This window comes from Herpailurus yagouaroundi, unplaced genomic scaffold, assembly GCF_014898765.1.
Source record: "Herpailurus yagouaroundi ecotype Mexico unplaced genomic scaffold, PumYag 140, whole genome shotgun sequence".
Lineage (NCBI taxonomy): Eukaryota > Metazoa > Chordata > Mammalia > Carnivora > Felidae > Herpailurus > Herpailurus yagouaroundi.
The window spans coordinates 515352-534153 of NW_024412395.1; the positions used below are offsets into that span (position 1 = coordinate 515352).

Here is an 18802-nt window from a genome sequence, read left to right on the forward strand (position 1 = left end):
TTCTAGGAGAAAATAGAACATCTTTGTGATCTGGGTTAGGCAAACATTTCTTAGAAATGATACCAAACATATGACCCATAAATTAACAAAATGATAACCTGAAAGTGATTAAATTTATTTATTTATTTAATGTTTATTTATTTTTGAGACAGAGAGAGACAGAGCATGAACGGGGGAGGGTCAGAAAGAGAGGGAGACACAGAATCTGAAGCAGGCTCCAGGCTCTGAGCTGTCAGCACAGAGCCCGACGCGGGGCTCAAACTCACAGACTGTGAGATCATGACCTGAGCCGAAGTCGGACGCTTAACCAACTGAATCACCCAGGCGCCCCGAAAGTGATTAAATTTAAAAGCTCTTGTTCTTGGGGTGCCTGACTGGCTCAGCTGTGGAACATGTGACTCTTGATCTCAAGGTTCTGAGTTCAAGTCCCACATTGGGTGTGGAGATTATGTAAAAATAAAATCTTTAAAGAAAAACATAAATTAATAAAAACTCTTGCTCTTTTAAAGACAATGTTAAGAGAATGAAAAAAGCTACGGACCAGAAGAAAATATTTGCAAATCATGTATCTGAAGAACTCTCAAACTCAACACGAAAACAAACTCAAAACTGATATACAGTGAAAGATGTACAACTGATGAATGGATAAAGAAATTGTGGTTTATATACACAATGGAATACTACGTGGCAATGAGAAAAAATGAAATATGGCCTTTTGTAGCAACTTGGATGGAACTGGAGAGTGTGATGCTAAGTGAAATAAGCCATACAGAGAAAGACAGATACCATATGGTTTCACTCTTATGTGGATCCTGAGAAACTTAACAGGAACCCATGGGGGAGGGGAAGGAAAAAAAAAAAAAAAGAGGTTAGAGTGGGAGAGAGCCAAAGCATAAGAGACTGTTGAGAACTGAGAACAAACTAAGGGTTGATGGGGGGTGGGAGGGAGGAGTGGGTGGGTGATGGGTATTTAGGAGGGCACCTTTTGGGATGAGCACTGGGTGTTGTATGGAAACCAATTTGACAAATTTCATATATAAATAAAAAAAAAAAGATGTACACACTCAACCAAAGACATTACAAATGGCAAATAACAAAAAAAAGGTCAAAATTATTAGTCGTTAGGTAAGTTCAAATTAAAACTGGAATGATATACATTACCACACACCCACTAGAATGGCTAAAATTAAGAAGAATGGCTGCACCAAGTATTGGGAAGAAGTGAACCTCTCACACACTGCTGGTGGGGAACATAAAATGCTACAACCATTTTGGAAGACAGTCTGGCAATTTTTTACAAAGTTAAATATACACCTGCTTTAAGAACCAGCCACTCCCCTCTGTATTTACTCAAGAGAAACGAAAGCATATATCCATACAGACTTGTACACAAATCTTCATAGCAGTTTCATTGATAACAGCCCCAAACTGCAAATAATCCACACGTTCACCAACTGGGGAATGGGTAAGCAAACTGTGTTATTTTCATACAAGGGAACCTCATAATAAAAAGGAATGAATTGCTGATAAAGACTACATGGAGGCGCCTAGTGGCTCAGTCGGTTAAGTGTCCAACTTCGGCTCAGGTCATGATCTCATGGTTCGTGGGTTTGAGCCCTGCATTGGGCACTGTGCTGACAGCTCAGAGCCTGGAGCCTGCTTTGGATTCTGTGACTCCCTCTCTCTCTGCCCCTCCCCTGATCAAGTTCTGTCCCTCTCAAAAATAAACACTAAAAAATTTTAAAAATTAAAAAAAGACTGCAATATGGATGTTAATTACAGAAGAAGCCAGTCCTCCCCCCGCCCTGAAAAAGTACATTCCATATGATTCATTTATACACAAATTTTAAAATACAATAGGGGCGCCTGGGTGGCTCAGTCGGTTAAGCGTCCGACTTCAGCTCAGGTCATGATCTCGCGGTTCGTGAGTTCAAGCCCGCGTCAGGCTCTGTGCTGATGGCGCAGAGCCTGGAGCCTGTTTCGGACTCTGTGCCTCCTTCTCTCTCTGACCCTCCCCCACTCATGCTGTCTCTCTCTGTCTCAAAAAATAAATAAACGTTAAAAAAAATTAAAAAAAAAATACGATCTATAGTGAGAGAAAACAGATCAGTGATCTCCTGGATGAGTGGTGCCATTTAGCTGTTAGAGAATTCAGTGAGTAATAATATAATACTACTGATCCCAGGAAAGGGATTTCTTTTACAGACCCCAAAAGATAGGCAACAAGGTAGCAGGTACTCTCTGCCAGGTAGGAGAAAAAGGGTAATTAAAAGCTCCCAAAAACACAAAGCAAAAACTATTTTGGAAAAAACAAGGCAATGTGGCAAAAAACTAGTCTCATCTGGGAAACCTTCATCTGGGAACATTACTCTGGCGTACGCAGGCAGGGAACATGAACCACAGGAGAAAGCCTGGGAGAAGACCAAGCCACAGAGTTCGACAGCCTATGAGCTACAAGTTGAACAGATACAGTTAGAGTAGGGACAGGAAAGGAGAAAGGGTGGGCATCTGGGTGGATCAGTTGTTAGGTATCCAAATCCTGGTTTCAGCTCAGGTGGTGATCTCACAGTTGGTGGCAGTCTGAGCTGGCAGCTCAGACCCTACTTGGGATTCTCTGTCTCTCTCTGTCTCTGTCTCTCTTTCTCAAAATAAATAAATAAAACATTTTTTTAAAGAAAGGAAAAAGGCATAAAAGAGTCACAGAAGGAAGAATTTTATGATTGGCAAAATAAGGAGAATTCAAGGTAAGGACACTACAGCTATCCGCTTTTCTATCAAAGTGAACAGTGTGCGGCTAGGTGTTCTGAAATGAAAAAAGGGAAGCACCCCAGCAGACTCATAAGGCCAAGCCTTCAAGTCACTGTGGGCTACTGCTGCAGCAGAATCACGAAGTCCAATCTGGGTGAACAGAGCCTGACACAAGCCCACAGCAGAGCGCAAGCTCACAGAGGAAAAGCCCCACTCTCTTTACAAGGTTACGACCCAAACCATGTAAACTTTCAACTCTATCACTGATTTCTAAAATCTAAAAATATTCTCATGCAGAGGAAGTAAGACAGCATGGGGAATATAATCAATGGTATTGTAATAGGGTTGTCTGGTGACAGATGGTAGCTATACTTTGAACACAGCATAACTTATAGATTTATGGAATCTAATGGAACATTGTTAACTATACTTCAAAGAAAAGAAGTAAAACTATAACCAAAGTGCTAAAATATGGGAGAAATCGGTTATCTCTGAAAATGTTAGCAACATGGAATTCCACCTATTAACCAGACAAAATAATCTTTAGTTTCTAGTAATCAACACTATTTCATAAATATGTATCCTGGCTCTAGTTACCTGCAACTTACAACCTATGATTAGAATGAAGATCTACGTTGTGGAAGAACATGAGAAACGCAGTGTCCAGAGACCTCTACATGCAGTAAGAATAAAGCTTTTATTGCACTCAACAACAAGGCTAATCTTACGAACCAAGAAATCAACTCAACCCCAAATCCTAATTCTATAACCTCTCTTCTCAACACCCACCCACTTTACATTCTCCCCGGCCATGCAAAGCACTTCTACCACCCAGCACATACAGGCTGCATACCTGTTTGGAAGGTAGGATTTGCTCCAGGGTACATGTTGGGGGAATAGGCAGGAGCTGCGGCCGCATAGCCCATGGGGAAACCAGCTGGAGAAAAACAGAACAATGTAATGTCACCACTTAAAAGAGTAACACAATTTTTTACAACCATGGCTCCTAGACCCAGTCGTTTTTATCTTCTCCACAGACTGACTTAAGGGTATGTATGCTAAGCAGTTTGTCACTAGGTGTCTCCTTTCCTCAGAATTAGGATGGGTCATAATCAAGTCTTTCAAACTTATCAGTTTTATATTCTAGGTTCTCATCATATAATTTATTACTTAGCAAGAGTAATGAGAATGCTGAGAGATCGTGTCATGAAGGGGCTGTAACTGGTACTACTGACACACGGAAATGGGAAAAATCCAATGTCACAACCCACTTGCAAGCAACCTAATTACAAATAATTACAAATGATGAATCTTTAATAACACTAAACCACAACCACTACTAATTCATGTGAATACAACAAAAACATCAAATAAAACAGTGTTATGGTCAAAATCCTAGTCACCAGGCGTCCACCAGCAGTGAGTAGGGCCTCAGTTACTTGCTCCTGGCCTCTTCACAGCCTAGGGAGCCCTGTAAGGCCCATGCCCAGGCATTCCCCTGACCCAGCTGGCTCACAGTCCAGAACACTCCATTCATGTGACAGCTGGAGCATTAGAAAGCCTTCCTTATATTCAGGGCACAGAACCAATAAAGATGACCCAGATTCACTAGTCTTTACTATTGTCTGTCACAAACTAGTTAAGAAAAGCTGTTACCTTCTCTATTCCTCTTGCCCTCACCTGTAAATAAAGTTGAAATGGAACAGCAGACTTCAAAAGACTCTGTGTTGAAGAGACTCAGAGAAAGTGTCTCCTAGGGATATTTAAGGCACTGTAGTTCTAAGAGTAACCAAAGTGAAAAACCACAAGGGTAGGAAGGTAACAAAGGAGAAAACAGAGTACAATTCCAGAAGGAAAATCTTTGTGGGTCTGGCTGTCACCTGTAAAGGTGTGGATAAAGTGCCTTACAGAAACCCCTGCATTCTCCAGCACAGCTTGGATGCCCTTGGTCTGCTGCATCTCCTGCTCCAGCAGTGGTCCTGTAGGCTCTACGGGTCTCCTCGCAAGGCAGGGGCTCCAGACCTACCACTCCCAAGGGATCCCTACTTGCAAGTGCCCATTTCTCATCTCATATACAATCCTCTGCTTCGGAGTCGCTTTCCTTTCTCAAAATTGATCTTCCTCTACCTCAGCAGAAGCTATTTTGAGTTTCCTTCATAGATCACCACTTTCCCATTTGCCCAATTACTTAGAAAACAGTGTGAGGAGATCAAATGCTTACCAAATTCACTCATTTTGGACATCAAGGACAGATTCAACTTGAAATAGACCTAAAATGTCTATTTTAAAAAGACCAGGAAGGTAGTTTTTAATCTGTGTTCTATGAACCCTGTACAGTTCCTTAGAGGCCTCAACTGTGAGCAGCAGGAGGTCAAGCAGGCTCTGGAGCCTGCCCTCAATTCACCCTGCTGCTCTAACTTACCTTAGTACTATGGAACCACTTACAAATCTTCGAAAGTTTCATGGTTAAGAAGAAAATTTTAAATACTACTGACCTAGATCTTATCAGGTAGGCCTCTACAACAATCCCCTCAAAATCCAATGTCCTCATCTCTCCATAAATTCTACCAGTAAATCCTCCAGGGGCATCATCTGCTCCTGTACTTGTCTTGTGTCTAAGAGGTTCCTGGAACACTACTATTATGTTTGCTTGGCGCTTCCTATCCTAACCTTCTAACAATGAATTATTGTGCTCTAAAATGAAAGAGAAAACCCAAATAACAAGTATTTAAAACAGCATAATTAAACACCAGCAACAGGACACCACACTCGCACACCACTCACACCACCACCCTGACCCAGGGCCCCACAGCAGGACCCCACTTACTCTAGTCCAAAGGTTTCCACTGTAGCCACACAAAACCCCCCACATGGAAACCCTTGAAAGGACTGTCTCCCCAGCCCCTCACGAGCATTGCTTTAACTGGTCTTGGTTGTAGCACCTTCAGTTTCTTAATTTTTCCAGAAAACTCTAACCTGCAGGGGGGCTCTAATAAATAAGTGGAAAAGCACTGTGCCTTCCTATTCTTATCAATCTTCCTGGCCACAGCACGGTCTTCCTAAAAATGCCCCTCACAGTAAGTACCACAGACTGTTTCCTTCAACATCTAGTCTAGCTCCCTTTTGAGACAGAAACACTAGAAAGCTAGAAATTACACAACCTAGACTCCACTCTTGTAAAACACTTGGAAGTAATCCCAAATCCTAATCACTTTTATGACTAATCACTTCATGAAAATAAGAAGTTCAGAAGATACCATAAGCTAAATAAAAAAAAAAATACAAAGCAAAAATACTTGCAAATTATACAAAAAGTTAATACTCCTAATATATAATTCTTAAAACTAAAAAAAAAAAAAAAACCAATAGAAAAAAATAAATAAATAGAAGACACGGATAGAACTGCCAACTACCACTACACTGATCCCATTTCTAACATCAGATTGGCAAAAATCCAAAAGCTGAAAACACACTTTGTTGGCAAGGCTGTGGGGAAACCATGCTTCTGGTAGGAATACAAAACAATAAAAATCCTATGGAAGGGAAATCATCAGTATTTTAAAAATTACGTATGTGTTTACTCTCTCACCCAGCAATCCCTTGTCAAGGAATCCACCCTGAGATAATTTCCACAATCAATATAAGCTGCAGTATTGCTGGAATACCAAAATACTTCAAACATATCTATCCAAAGAACTAGTTGAATAAACTCTGGAAACCCCACAAGATGCAAGATTACAACAGCAGCATTATGCAAAATATGAAAAAGAACAAGGCAAACCTCTGTGAACCAACATGGAATGACTCCTAGAATATCTTAAGTTGACAAAACAAAGTGAACACTACCACCTACATCACTATTCCAGAAAAGAACCCCCTGCTCAGCCATGAGGAATATGTGGGCTGACTCCCAGGGCCACTTCTGCCTAATGAGGGCCTCCTCTAACCACCAATCCTTCCCTCACAGCTCTCCCCTGAGCTGGCTAAGACCTCAGCAATGTGTAGCACAGTCCTGAGGCTCTCCCTACTTGATTCTGCTTCCTCTTCATTAGACCTTTCACAAGTATTATCCTCCCCTCCAAAAAGCCTACTTCTCTAATTCTATCTGTGTCCACCACATTTTGTGTAACAAAAAGAGAAATTCAAATACATGGACATATTGGCATGGGGGCATGATATGAACTGAATATGCCCCCTCCAAAATTTGTATGTTGAAACTCTAATCCCCAAATATGATAGCATTTGAAGATACTCAATTACAGTAATCATTTCACAGTGTATACATATATTAAATCATCATATACCCCTTTAAAAAAAACATGTTGTACAACCTAAATATATGTAATTTTTACTTGTCAATCATACTCAATAAAGCTGGCTTGAAGAAAATAAAGCTCAATCAGTATGCTATCTTGCCTCACAAAGGAAGACATCAACTGGACCACTTACAATTCTTATTTATATTTATATTCATATTTATATTTATATTTATATGCAAGTTAGCTAGCATATAGTGCAATAATGATTTCAGGAGTAGAATCCAGTGATTCATCACCTACATATAACACCCGGTGCTCATCCCAGCAAGTGTTCTCCCCAATGCCCCTTGCCCATTTAGCCCATCCTCCCACCCACAACACCTCCAGCAACCCTGTTTGTTCTCTGTATTTAAGAGTCTCTTGTGGTTTGTCCCCCTCCCTATATTATTTTTGCTTCCCTTCTCTTATGTTCATCTGTTTTGTATTTTAAATTCCACATAAGTCATATTTGTCTTTCCCTAATTTTGTTTAGTATAATACTCTAGTTCCATCCATTGTTGCAATTGGCAAGATTTCATTCTTTTGTATTGCCGAGTAATATTCCATTACATATATTTATATATAACATAAATATACATATATCACATCTTCTTTATCTATTCATCAGTAGATGGACATTTGGGCTCTTTCCATACTTTGGCTATTGTCAATAGTGCTGCTGTAAACTTTGGGGTGCATGTGGCCCTTTGAATCAGCACTCTCGTATCCTTTGGATAAATATCTAGTAGTGCAATTGCTGGGTCATACAGTAGTTCTATTTTTAATTTTTTGAGGAACCTCCATACTGTTTTCCAGAGTGGCTGCACCAGTTTGCATTCCCACCAGCAGTGCAAAAGGGTTCCTCTTTCTCCACATCCTCACCAACATCTGCTGCTGCCTGAATTGCTAATTTTAGCCTTTCTGACAGGTGTGAGGTGGTATCTCACTGTGGTTTTGATTTGTATTTCCCTGATGATGAGTAATGTTGAACATTTTTTCATGTGTCAGTTGGCCATCTGGATGTCTTCTTTGGAGAAGTGTCTATTCATGTCTTTTGCCCATTTCTTCACTGGATTATTTGTTTTGTGGGTGTTGAGTTTGATAAGTTCTTTATAGACTTTGGATATTAACCCTTTATCTGTTATGTCATTTGCAAATATCTTCTCCCATTCCATGTGCTTTTAGTTTCGTGATTGCTTCCTTCACTGTGCAGAAGCTTTTTATTTTGATGAGTTCCCAGTAGTTCATTTTTGCTTTTGTTTCCCTTGCCTCCGGAGACATGTTGAGTAAGAAATTGCTGCAGCCGAGGTCAGAGGGGTTTTTGCCTGCTTTCTCTTCTAGGATTTTGATGGCTTCCTGTCTTAGGTCTTTCATCCATTTTGAATTTGTTTTTGTGTATGGTGTAAGAAAGTGGTCCAGGTTCATTCTATTGCATGTCGCTGTCCAGTTTTCACACCATTTGCTAAAGAGACTGTCTTTATTCCATTGGATATTCTTTCCTGCTTTGTCAAAGACTAGTGGGGGTGTCTGGTGGCTCAGTTGGTTGAGTGTCCAACTGTGGCTCAGGTCACGATATCACAGTTTGTGGTTTGAGCCCTGCATTGGGTCCGTGCTGACAGCTCAGAGCCTGGAGCCTGCTTTAGATTCTGTGTCTCCCTCTCTCTCTGCCCCTCCCCTGTTCATGCTCTGTCTCTCTCTCTCTCTCAAAAATAAACATTTAAAAAAATTTAAAAAAGAAAAAAAAAGATTAGTTGGCTATACGTTTGTGGGTCCATTTCTGGGTTCTCTATTCTGTTCGATTGATCTGAGTGTCTGTTCTTGTGACAGTACCATACTATCTTGATTATTACAGCTTTGTAATACATCTTGAAGTCTGGAATTGTGATGCCTCCAGGCTTGGTTTTCTTTTTCAGGATTACTTTGCCTATTCGGAGTCTTTTCTGGTTCCATACAAATTTTAGGATTATTTGTTCTAGCTCTGTGAAGAATACTGGTGTTATTTTGATAGGGACTGCCCACCTCCAATTTTAGTACACTGTGTATTGCACTGAATGAAAAAACATTAGGCATGCGGAGACAGGACCACATGGCTGAGAAACAAACAAAAAAAGGGACAACTGACAATAAAAACAGACCCACAGGTGATTCACAGACTGCAGTCACCAAACAAGATCTTTAAAATGACTGTGATTAGTATGTTGGAGAAAAGAGAAGATTGGAGTACATGAAAAAAGTCAATTCAATAAATGCGTTTTATAGCAAACTGGAGAAGAATTAGCAGGATTAGTGAAATGGAAGCAGGTTGGTACAAAATATCCACATTAAAGCTCACAGAGGGAAAAAATGTAAAAGACAAAAAAATGCAGGACACAAGACACAAGGTAAAATGATTTACTACACTTATAAATGTAAGTCCCAAAAGAGAAGGGAGCAGAAACAAAAAAATACGTGAAGAATCACTGTTACTGCTATTTTGAGGGAAAAAAAAAAAAAAAAAAAATCAACCTACTGAGGCGGTTTCCGGATAAAATATCCACATTAAAGCTCACAGAGGAAAAAAATGTAAAAGACAAAAAAACGCAGGACACAAGAAACAGGTAAAATGATTTACTACACTTATAAATGTAAGTCCCAAGAGAGAAGGGAGGAGAAACAAAAAAATTCGTGAAGAATCACTGCTACTGCTATTTTGAAGAAAAAAAAAAAAAAATCAACCTACTGAGGCAGTTTCCAGTGTTACTGAAACACACACTCAGTACTGTCTATGGCTGCTTTTGTTCTGGAAAGTAGGGGTTGTATAGTTTTAACAGAGAGCCACAATGCCTGAAATATATACTACACCTGGACCTTTATATAAAGTTTGCCAATCTCTGCTTTTGGCCAAAGAACAGGAACAAAATTTAGGTATCTTGCACAGAACTGGAATATGAAAGGCAATCAATATTTTATTAAAAAGACTATCAGACAACACTAATACCATAGGGTTTTTTTGCCTATTTCCGTTGCTCCAGATCCACCCAGGATTCTCCTCAGCTATTCGGCATTCTGTTTAAACTAGTCTGATGACTTAAAGATAGTAGGTCTTATTACTAAATTTCTTTTTATCAATTCCAGAAAATTCTGTCACTCCTTTTCTTCTCTATTCGACCTTATGGAGCTCTTAATTCTCCCCAAGTCTTCTCATTCTGACATCTAGATTTCTTAAATGCTCTCCTATAGCCCTCCCCCCTTTCCTTATTTGGCATCCTGGTTCTCCCATTTAGTGGTGTTTTACCTGCAATTTAACCTGAATTTTATTCACATGCCATTCCTTTTTAAGTTCCTTTGGTTCTTTATGGTCACCCCACACACACACATACCCATGTCTAGTTCCCCTCTTATATTCTGATTCTTTTCTTTTGATCTCCAATTATTCTAAACTTGTTTGTGTGATGTGGTTTCTACCTGATGTTCTATTCCTGAAGTCTATCATGACTGGTGACTCTTACTTGCATTGTTAACAGGCAGAATTTCGTGGGAAACCCACACAACCTGGAATGGGAACATATGCCTCCAGAGCAGTTCTGCATTTGCTGCTGTCAGGTGCTTAGGGGTAATGAAGGCTGCAGACTACTTTTTATGTTAGTTTCTCAATTATGGACCCCTGGTAAGTCTGGGTAATACAAAGTGGAGCCTCCAATATCTCTGACTCGTTATAAAGTGTTAGGAAGGATTTCCCCCTTCCTAGAGCCCAAGCAGAGATAAAATTCCCTTGTGGAACCAGTGAAAGAACTGTTTTAGTCTACATCTTCCCTGGGAGTATGACCCTCTGGAGGAACAAGATTGGTGTAGGGTCCCACTTCCAACTCTCAGCCTCACAATGGCCTCACTTTCTGTCCCCTTGTGGGATGTTAAAACCAACTAAGAGCACATGCCCCTAAGACAAGCTAATTATCAGCTCAATGGCCAAATGCACTGGTTTTTATGTCACTTTCATATTTAGCTACAGATATTTCGCTCACTACCCTGCAAGTTCAGTTGTACATTTTTTAAATGTTTTATTCAATTTTTTGAAAATATTTATTTTTAAGAGAAAGAGAGAGCATGCAAGCAGGGGAGGGGCAGAGAGAGAAGGAGACAAGGATCTGAAGCAGGCTCCCACTGACAATATACAGCCCAATGTGGGGCTTGAGCTCACTAACCGTAAGTTCAAGACCTAAGCTGAAGTTGGATACTTAACCCACTGAGCCACCCAGGCACCCCTAAATGTTGTATTCAATTTTCTAGAGGTTTTATAGCAACAGGATTTTAAGGTTATCTGTTCCACCATATTATCAAAACCCACAAAAAAAATTTAACATTACAAACAATTATTCCTTGGGGTGTCTGGGTGGCTTAGTGGGTTGGGCGACCAACTCTTGATTTTGGCTCAGGTTATGATCCCAGTGTCATGGGATCCAGCCCCGCGTCGGGCTCCACGCTGAGGATGGAGCCTGCTTAAGATTCTCTCTCTCCCCCTCTGCCCCTCTCCCCTACTCACACATGCTCTCTAAAATAAAAAAACTAAAAATAAAAATTAAAAAAAATAAAATAATGACTCCATGTTAGATGTCACCAACTAGGATGACCATTTGCTGTTTTCAACCAATCAGCTCCTAGTCCCCCAAATTTGCTTTACTGCTTCCCTCACAGCCCAAGTTTGACTAGCTGACTCCAATAAGGGAGGAATATGCCTCAGACCTGAATTAACCAGTAGAATCTCCTTCTGGCCCAGGGATGGAAGCTGAGTGCAATCAGAACACACCCCAGGACTGGTCTGAATAGAGAACGAGAAGCCCCATGGGGGGTTCCTATAGAGCAGATGTAACAAGGCTCACAGCCAGTATACTGGTGGGAGTAGCTGAACACCAGAGAGAGACCACAATGGGGAGAAGTGTAACCCATGACCAATACTGAGCCAATCCTGAGGAAGTGAAGCTGAGTCCAGGAGGCAGAAATCAGATCCCAGTACCACCTGTTGGAGCCACCAGATCAAGCTTTGACCAAATCCAGTCCTACCTCTTGATTTTTCAATTCCATGAGCCAAAACATTTTCTTCCTTGTGTAACTCACTTTGAGCTAAGTTTGTCAACTAGAAGCATTCTTAGGGACATGGAAATTTACTAAGTGCTCAAAGTTCCGTAACAAAACAAAGTTTTACTTGCTTACCTGGATAACCAATTCCTTTGGCATTTGCATAGGGAACCCCAGAAGAACCAGGGCTATAAACAGGATTCATGATTTCAAGAACTAAAAAGGAAAAAAAAAGTGATTTAGCCAAGCACTTTTATTCTCTAGTTTTTCTCCAACATCAGTCTCAAAACAGCAGACAGCAAGAGTCCCTCCTCTAGTCTACTAAAAACAAGGCATCTAAGGCTGCTGCCAATCTACTTAGAAAAGGAAGGCCAGAAGTCCTGAAGAGCACCCACCTAATATTGTAAACTTTCCTTCACAGCTTCTTCAGTCCATAGGAAGTTAAAGGGAAAAAGTGCTCTCTACGGCCCTACTTAAACCAGTGAAAAAAAAAATCCTTATAATTTAAATGTCCTTATAACAAAGAATAGTTAAGTAAACCAGATCTATTCAGAATATGAAATATTGTACAGCTACTTTTTAAAGTGTTTAAGAACATGACTGACATAATGTTATACAGAAAAAGGAAGGGAATGATGCTGCATTATGTAGTATGATATCAAATCTGCACCCGCACATAGTAGAGGCACAGGCATGTGTACTTCCAACACAAGGAGAAAAGATCTGGGAGAATATAAAAATATGAACAGAGACTGTCTCTAGATGGGGTGGGGTTAGTGTTCTTTTTGCACTTTTCTTTGTTTCTTAAATAACTTTTGTTAAATATACATATATTTTCTTAAAAAGAAAAATCAGCTACAGGGGCGCCTGGGTGGCGCAGTCAGTTAAGCGTCCAACTTCAGCCAGGTTACGATCTCGCGGTCCGTGAGTTCGAGCCCCGCGTCAGACTCTGGGCTGATGGCTCAGAGCCTGGAGCCTGTTTCCGATTCTGTGTCTCCCTCTCTCTCTGCCCCTCCCCTGTTCATGCTCTGTCTCTCTCTGTCCCAAAAGTAAATAAACGTTGAAAAAAAAAGAAAAATCAGCTACAGCCCAGCAACTCTATTAACCCATTCAATGTTTTTTCACAATCTTTTTCCGTAAAGTTCAACTTACCCAGCTACAACCATGAATTTACCCCTTCCTCAATAGAAATATGATTCTCATCAGTATCTTCAGCAAGCTCCTCTGAATTCTATCGCCCAAAGTATTTTCTGAAAGTGAGTTTAATCAAGACTATTCTGCATTCCTCGTCCAGTAAGTCACTCACACAAATTTACATGGTAGTAAGGATTAAGGGGGACCCTAAATTTAAAAATAAAAACACCACAGGGTGGGGGGATGACAGGTAATAGGTATATGGGAATTCTCTGTACTTTCTGCTCAATTTTGCTGTGAACGTAAAGCTGCTCTAAAAAAGTCTACTTAAAAAAATTAAAATGTACATATATTTGTACATGTACATGTACATGTTTAGTGTGTGCCTCCCTTACCACATCCCCAACTAGAAAGTGGCCCCATGCAGACAGCGAACAGGGACTCAGTCCTATTTACTGCAGCACCAATAACAGTATCTGGCACAAAACAGGTGCAAGTACTTGCTGATTTTCTTAAAAAACACATGCACCTTCAAATACTGTAGGTATCAAATTCCATTACAAAGACATATTGCAAAAATTAACTACCTCAAGGTCTCAGCTTACCCGACTCATTTAGCATATCCATAATCAAGCAGTTCAATACAGAAAAAAATATACAAGGTCCCATCCTTAACCTTTGTAACAAGTTCTAGTCTAAATTAGGAATAAATTAGGAACATCTGTGATTTGGATATTCATTATCTGAAAAACTAATTTTTTTTTTAAACTTCTAAACCAAAAGGCAGGTGCCAACTTTACCATGACATTCACAATTACAGGTAAAAGATAAATCTAGATCAGTACAGGCCAACAGTACCCTCTGCAACTATGAGGATGCTCTCTGTGCCTTCCAGTATGGCAGCCATTAGCGAAAAGTAACTACTAAGTACCCAAAAATATGGCTTGGCTACTGCAGGATCTGATTTTTAAATTTATCTGACTCAAATTTGTTTTTCTAAAGTTTATTTATTTATATAATCTCTATACCCAAGTGAGGCTTGAACTCAGGACCCTGAGATCAAGAGTTGCACACTTCTCTGACTGAATCAGCCATGCATCCCTCAACTTAAATTTAAATAGTCATATGAGACTAGAGGCTATCATAGTGAATGACACATGTCTACAATACAGATGACAGAAAATAACAGGCAGCCATAGAAAGCAAGCAGGAGAATTAATTATGTATCTTATCCCACAGTTTAAGAATAAGCAAATTGGCAATAAACAAATAAATAAATAAGCAAATTGACAACTTCCAGTCCCTACTGTCCTGCACTTTTAACCCATTCTTAGTGGATGTACAACATAAGAATTGTGGAAACCCTCACAAATTCCATCTATCTCTGTAGCTCAACTATGATCTCTAGAAAGTGCATACCTTCCAAAACTGTTTCTCTATCCTGTGCCAGGATCTAATTTCATTTACTCAACTGAATTCAAGATAAGCAAAGCACTATGCAAAGGCCACAGAGGAAAAAAAGAAAAAAAAAAAAAAAGCAAGTCACAGTCCCAGTTCTGAGTTTACAATCTAGGAAAGTGCTGTCCAATAGAAGTTTCTGTGAAAACATATGACAAGAAAAGAGAAGAAAAGAAAAGAAAAAGAAAAGAAAAAAGAAAAGGTATGGCTACCCTATCCACGTAAAGTAGCCATTAATGGCTGGTTAGTGAATACTTGAAATGTGGCTAACACATGTAAGGAACCGCATTTTAGTTTAACTTCAACAGTCACACCTAGGTGATGGCTATTATACTGGACAACCCAGTCCTGAAAAACAAAAAACATGAATAATGGTGATATAGAACAAACAGTAGTAATAGCCACATTAAGAGCCATCAAAGAATAAAGTATTATGAGGGGTGAGGGAGAGAGCAAAAATTCAACAGGTGAGGGGGGGAATGAATGGTCAGAAAAAACTTGGATTACAGAGGTGATATTTCCAACAAGCTCTGGACAAGCAGGATCCCGAAAAGCCATAGAAGTGAGAAAATACAAGATGTACTTTAGTAATACTGGGCAATTGGACTTGTAGGGAATCAGCAAATATGGTTATGGAAGTGGGGCTGAGTAGATGTCATGGAGTAGGCAATGAAGCTCATGAATAGCAAAACAATTTAACACAAGCATTACCATATGATCTGGTAATTCTACTCCTTGGTAAATACCCAAGAGAAACGAAAACATATACATCCACACAAAAATTTGTACACAAATGTTTATAATAGTGTTATTCATAACCAAAAATTTTAAATAACTCAATGAAGCACTGAATACCACAAGGCTCTCCTGCCATAAGGATCTCATAGCGTAAACCAGTAACACAATTCTACTGTACATTTGCCACTAAAAATGTACAGAATTGCACCTGAATTCTCAATACCATAAGTTCCAAACTACTCAAAAGTTACACTTCCTGAAAGCACTTTTACTTCCCCAGAGGCTAATAATGTTTCCTAGAGTGATTGAAAGTCTTTAATGAATTAAAAATTACAGGTTAAGAAAATATAACGAGACTGATAAAAAAAAAGGTTGCAGTTCCCTCTCCTATTCAATAAAAACACCTGAATAATATAAAGACAAAGTCCGTGAACTAATGTCAAAAAGATTCTTAGGTTACTTTTCAAATAATGAGACTTCCCCAAGATTCTGAGGCTCAAGGACAGGGAAAATAATTTTCTCAGCTCTGTCTCCTTGCATTTCATCAATGCTTGGCACACAGGTATCTTATATGTATCTTCTGAATGTTCTTGAATAAAATAATAGAAAATATAACTTTTCACAGCAATAAATGTGAGATTGAGGGGTGCCCGGCTGGCTCAGTCAGTCGAGCATGGACTCTTGATCTCTAGGTTGTGAGTTTAAGCCTCATATTCGGCACAGAGCTTACTTTAAATATATGTATATGTATATATATATATATATGTATATATATTTATATATATATATATGAAGTTGAAATGTTTACTTAAAATATAACTCAGAATTTAGGGGCACCTGGTTGGCTCAGTCAGCTGAGCACGTGATCCTTCCTTGCTTTTGGCTCAGTTCATGATCTCACACTTTGTGCGATTGAGCCTGGCGCCAGGCTCTGCCAGGATTCTCTCCCCCATCTCTCTCTGCTCCACTCCTGCTCGCCCATGCTCTCTCTCTCTCTCTCAAAATAAATAAACTTAAAAAATATATAACTCACAATTGTTGAAAACTTCTGTTTACTGATTAGTGGATATGAAAGCTGAACCCACTGGCCAATCTTAACATCATCATCACAAGTCAAACTATGTAACACTAACAAACCAAAAGGGGGCATTTTAAAAATCAAATGACCCAATTTCTTCAGTAAGTCAAAGGTCTGGAAAAAGGTAGAGGGGTGGGGAGGGCAATTCTAGATTAAAATAGATTTACACATAAAAGTCATTAGGTGGATTTTGTTTGGATTTTGATTTATATTGAAAAAAAACTGTAAAAAGATTTTACAGTTATAAAAATGTCCTCTAGAATGCCCCAACTTTTGGGTTTGTCTGATTGCTTCATGGTGTTGCCCACCCTATTCCTCCAATTTGTCTGTAAACTGGAAGTTGGATGTATAGAATCTATTGATGCAGACTGTAATTTTTTTTTGTAGCAGTACCCTTAAGTGATGCAGAGTACTTCTATCACATGAGGATGCACGTAGTGTTAAACAGTTTGACTTGTGGTGATGATGTTAAGATTGGCCAGTGGGTTTAGCTTTCATATCCACTAATCAAATATAAAAAAATATTAAGTGTGCACACTCGTTCTCTCTTAAAACTTTTTTTTTTTTTTAAAGAGGAGAAAGTTCTCAACTCCCTCAAACTCTACCTTCACTACTGAGGTAGAAATTGGAAGAAATTCATGTATTTCTACACAGGAGTGGAAAGACTTCAAAGGCGTATACGTAGAGTGGAACACAGATATCAGAAAAATAACTATTACTCTTTTAGGTTAGTGTTCCGTTGTTTTAAAAGTGCTCTCAACTGATCTAGAAAAAGAAGCTGTTTATGTGAGAAATAAAATTTCCCTTTAAACTACAGAACATACAAAAAATTAAAATATTTTTACAACGCACTTAAGTTCTTATTTTCCAATTCTAATCCTCTACCTCTACTACTAATTTTCTCAATGTTTGAAAATCCAACAATTTTGGCATTACAATTCTAACCATAAAGTAGAAATGAGTTGAAAGGCAGGTGTAGAGTAGAACAGTAACTAAAAATCCTAACAAATTTATCACGGCCTGGTAAGAGGGCAGGGGCAGTAAGAGCTACAGCAACAGATAGATGGTGCTTCCTCCTGAGTTGCAGGCACTCGCCTCACACACAGAACCCAATCTTTCCACTATTTCCAAAGGTAGGAGCCAGGAAGAGCGGATGCTACCTGCTCAACACTTTTAGCAATTGCTCCTCAAGGACACCCATCAGAAGGCACAGGCAGCTGGCTCTGTCTTCAACTCTTAAAGCCTGCGGGGACCTCTATCAAATCTTAGCTTCCATTTAGTCACAAACACAACTAAACATTAGTAACATACAAACCCTCCCACCAAAGCAAGCCCACTTTATAAAGTTTAAGGGAAATCTTCACAGCGTGTACTACAGTAGCTTCAGCATTAGGAAAAAGAGCTTTAAATTGTCCAATTGGCTGTCAAAGCAAAAATAATCCATTACTTACTCACCAAAGTTGTAAAATGGATCCCTCTTATTGCTCACAGCAAAAACTTTCAAACTTTTTTACATATTTGAGAAAATAATCTCAATTACACGATGGCTTGAAAATTTTAAATGTGGAAATGAGACAAACCTTTTCACTTATAATTTTTTCTTGCATGCCACAAACACTCCCGAATATTTTCATGTACGACTTTAATAAAACATTAACTCATACGACCCATTAAGACGCACACTTGAGTACGCTGTAAAAGAAAAATAACGTTTGTGGACATGCTGCAAAGATTCACCTCTTTAAAGTTAACCCAGACTGGGCGACAAAACGTCCTTTCTGAAATTAAAAAGCCTTTCAAGCTGGAGGGCGAACACTAAGCTTCTGCCAGGCAAATAGAATCATTTTTACTTTGTAGGTAGACAAGGTGACTAGTTTACACATTCGAAATGACTGCAACCACAAGAATCCCAAATCTAAGTTAGAGAAAACAACACCCTGCTGCCTCCCCATTTTTCATACGTTTTCCTGACCTGATCTAAGTCGGACCTTAAAAAGACCCAGCGAACATTCTTGTGCATGGACTCCACCTCTCACCGGCCACCTGGGCAGCACCCCCCACCACCCACACCGCACCTGCCCGCGCGCCAGTCCGCGCCCAGTTCCTCCTCCCTCGGGCCCCCAGAGGCCCGGTCTGTCCCACCGGACAAAGCACAGCCTGGGTTACCGCCGCGGGTGCCACCAGGCCGTCACCCCGCCCGGGCACCAAGCGACCCTAAGCCGCTGGCCCGACCTTGGCGCCGCCCCAGGCCGGCCGCACAAAGCGCCGCACTTCCGGCCGGCAGCGCCGCCGCCCG

At 39.9% G+C, this 18802-nt stretch overlaps 1 protein-coding gene across 3 annotated transcripts in view; it reads right to left on the minus strand.

The window, feature by feature from the left end:
- The window catches only part of FAM168B (family with sequence similarity 168 member B), a 33808-nt gene that overhangs the window by 14397 nt on the left and 609 nt on the right, over nucleotides 1-18802 (minus strand). For all 3 annotated transcript variants that reach the window (XM_040474695.1, XM_040474696.1, XM_040474697.1), the window contains exons 2-3: nucleotides 12234-12314; nucleotides 3602-3685 (exon numbers count right to left, since the gene is read on the minus strand). In XM_040474695.1, coding sequence (XP_040330629.1) covers nucleotides 3602-3685; nucleotides 12234-12303 — 154 coding nt within the window. In that variant the 5' untranslated portion in view covers nucleotides 12304-12314. The remainder of the gene's footprint in view (nucleotides 1-3601; nucleotides 3686-12233; nucleotides 12315-18802) is intronic.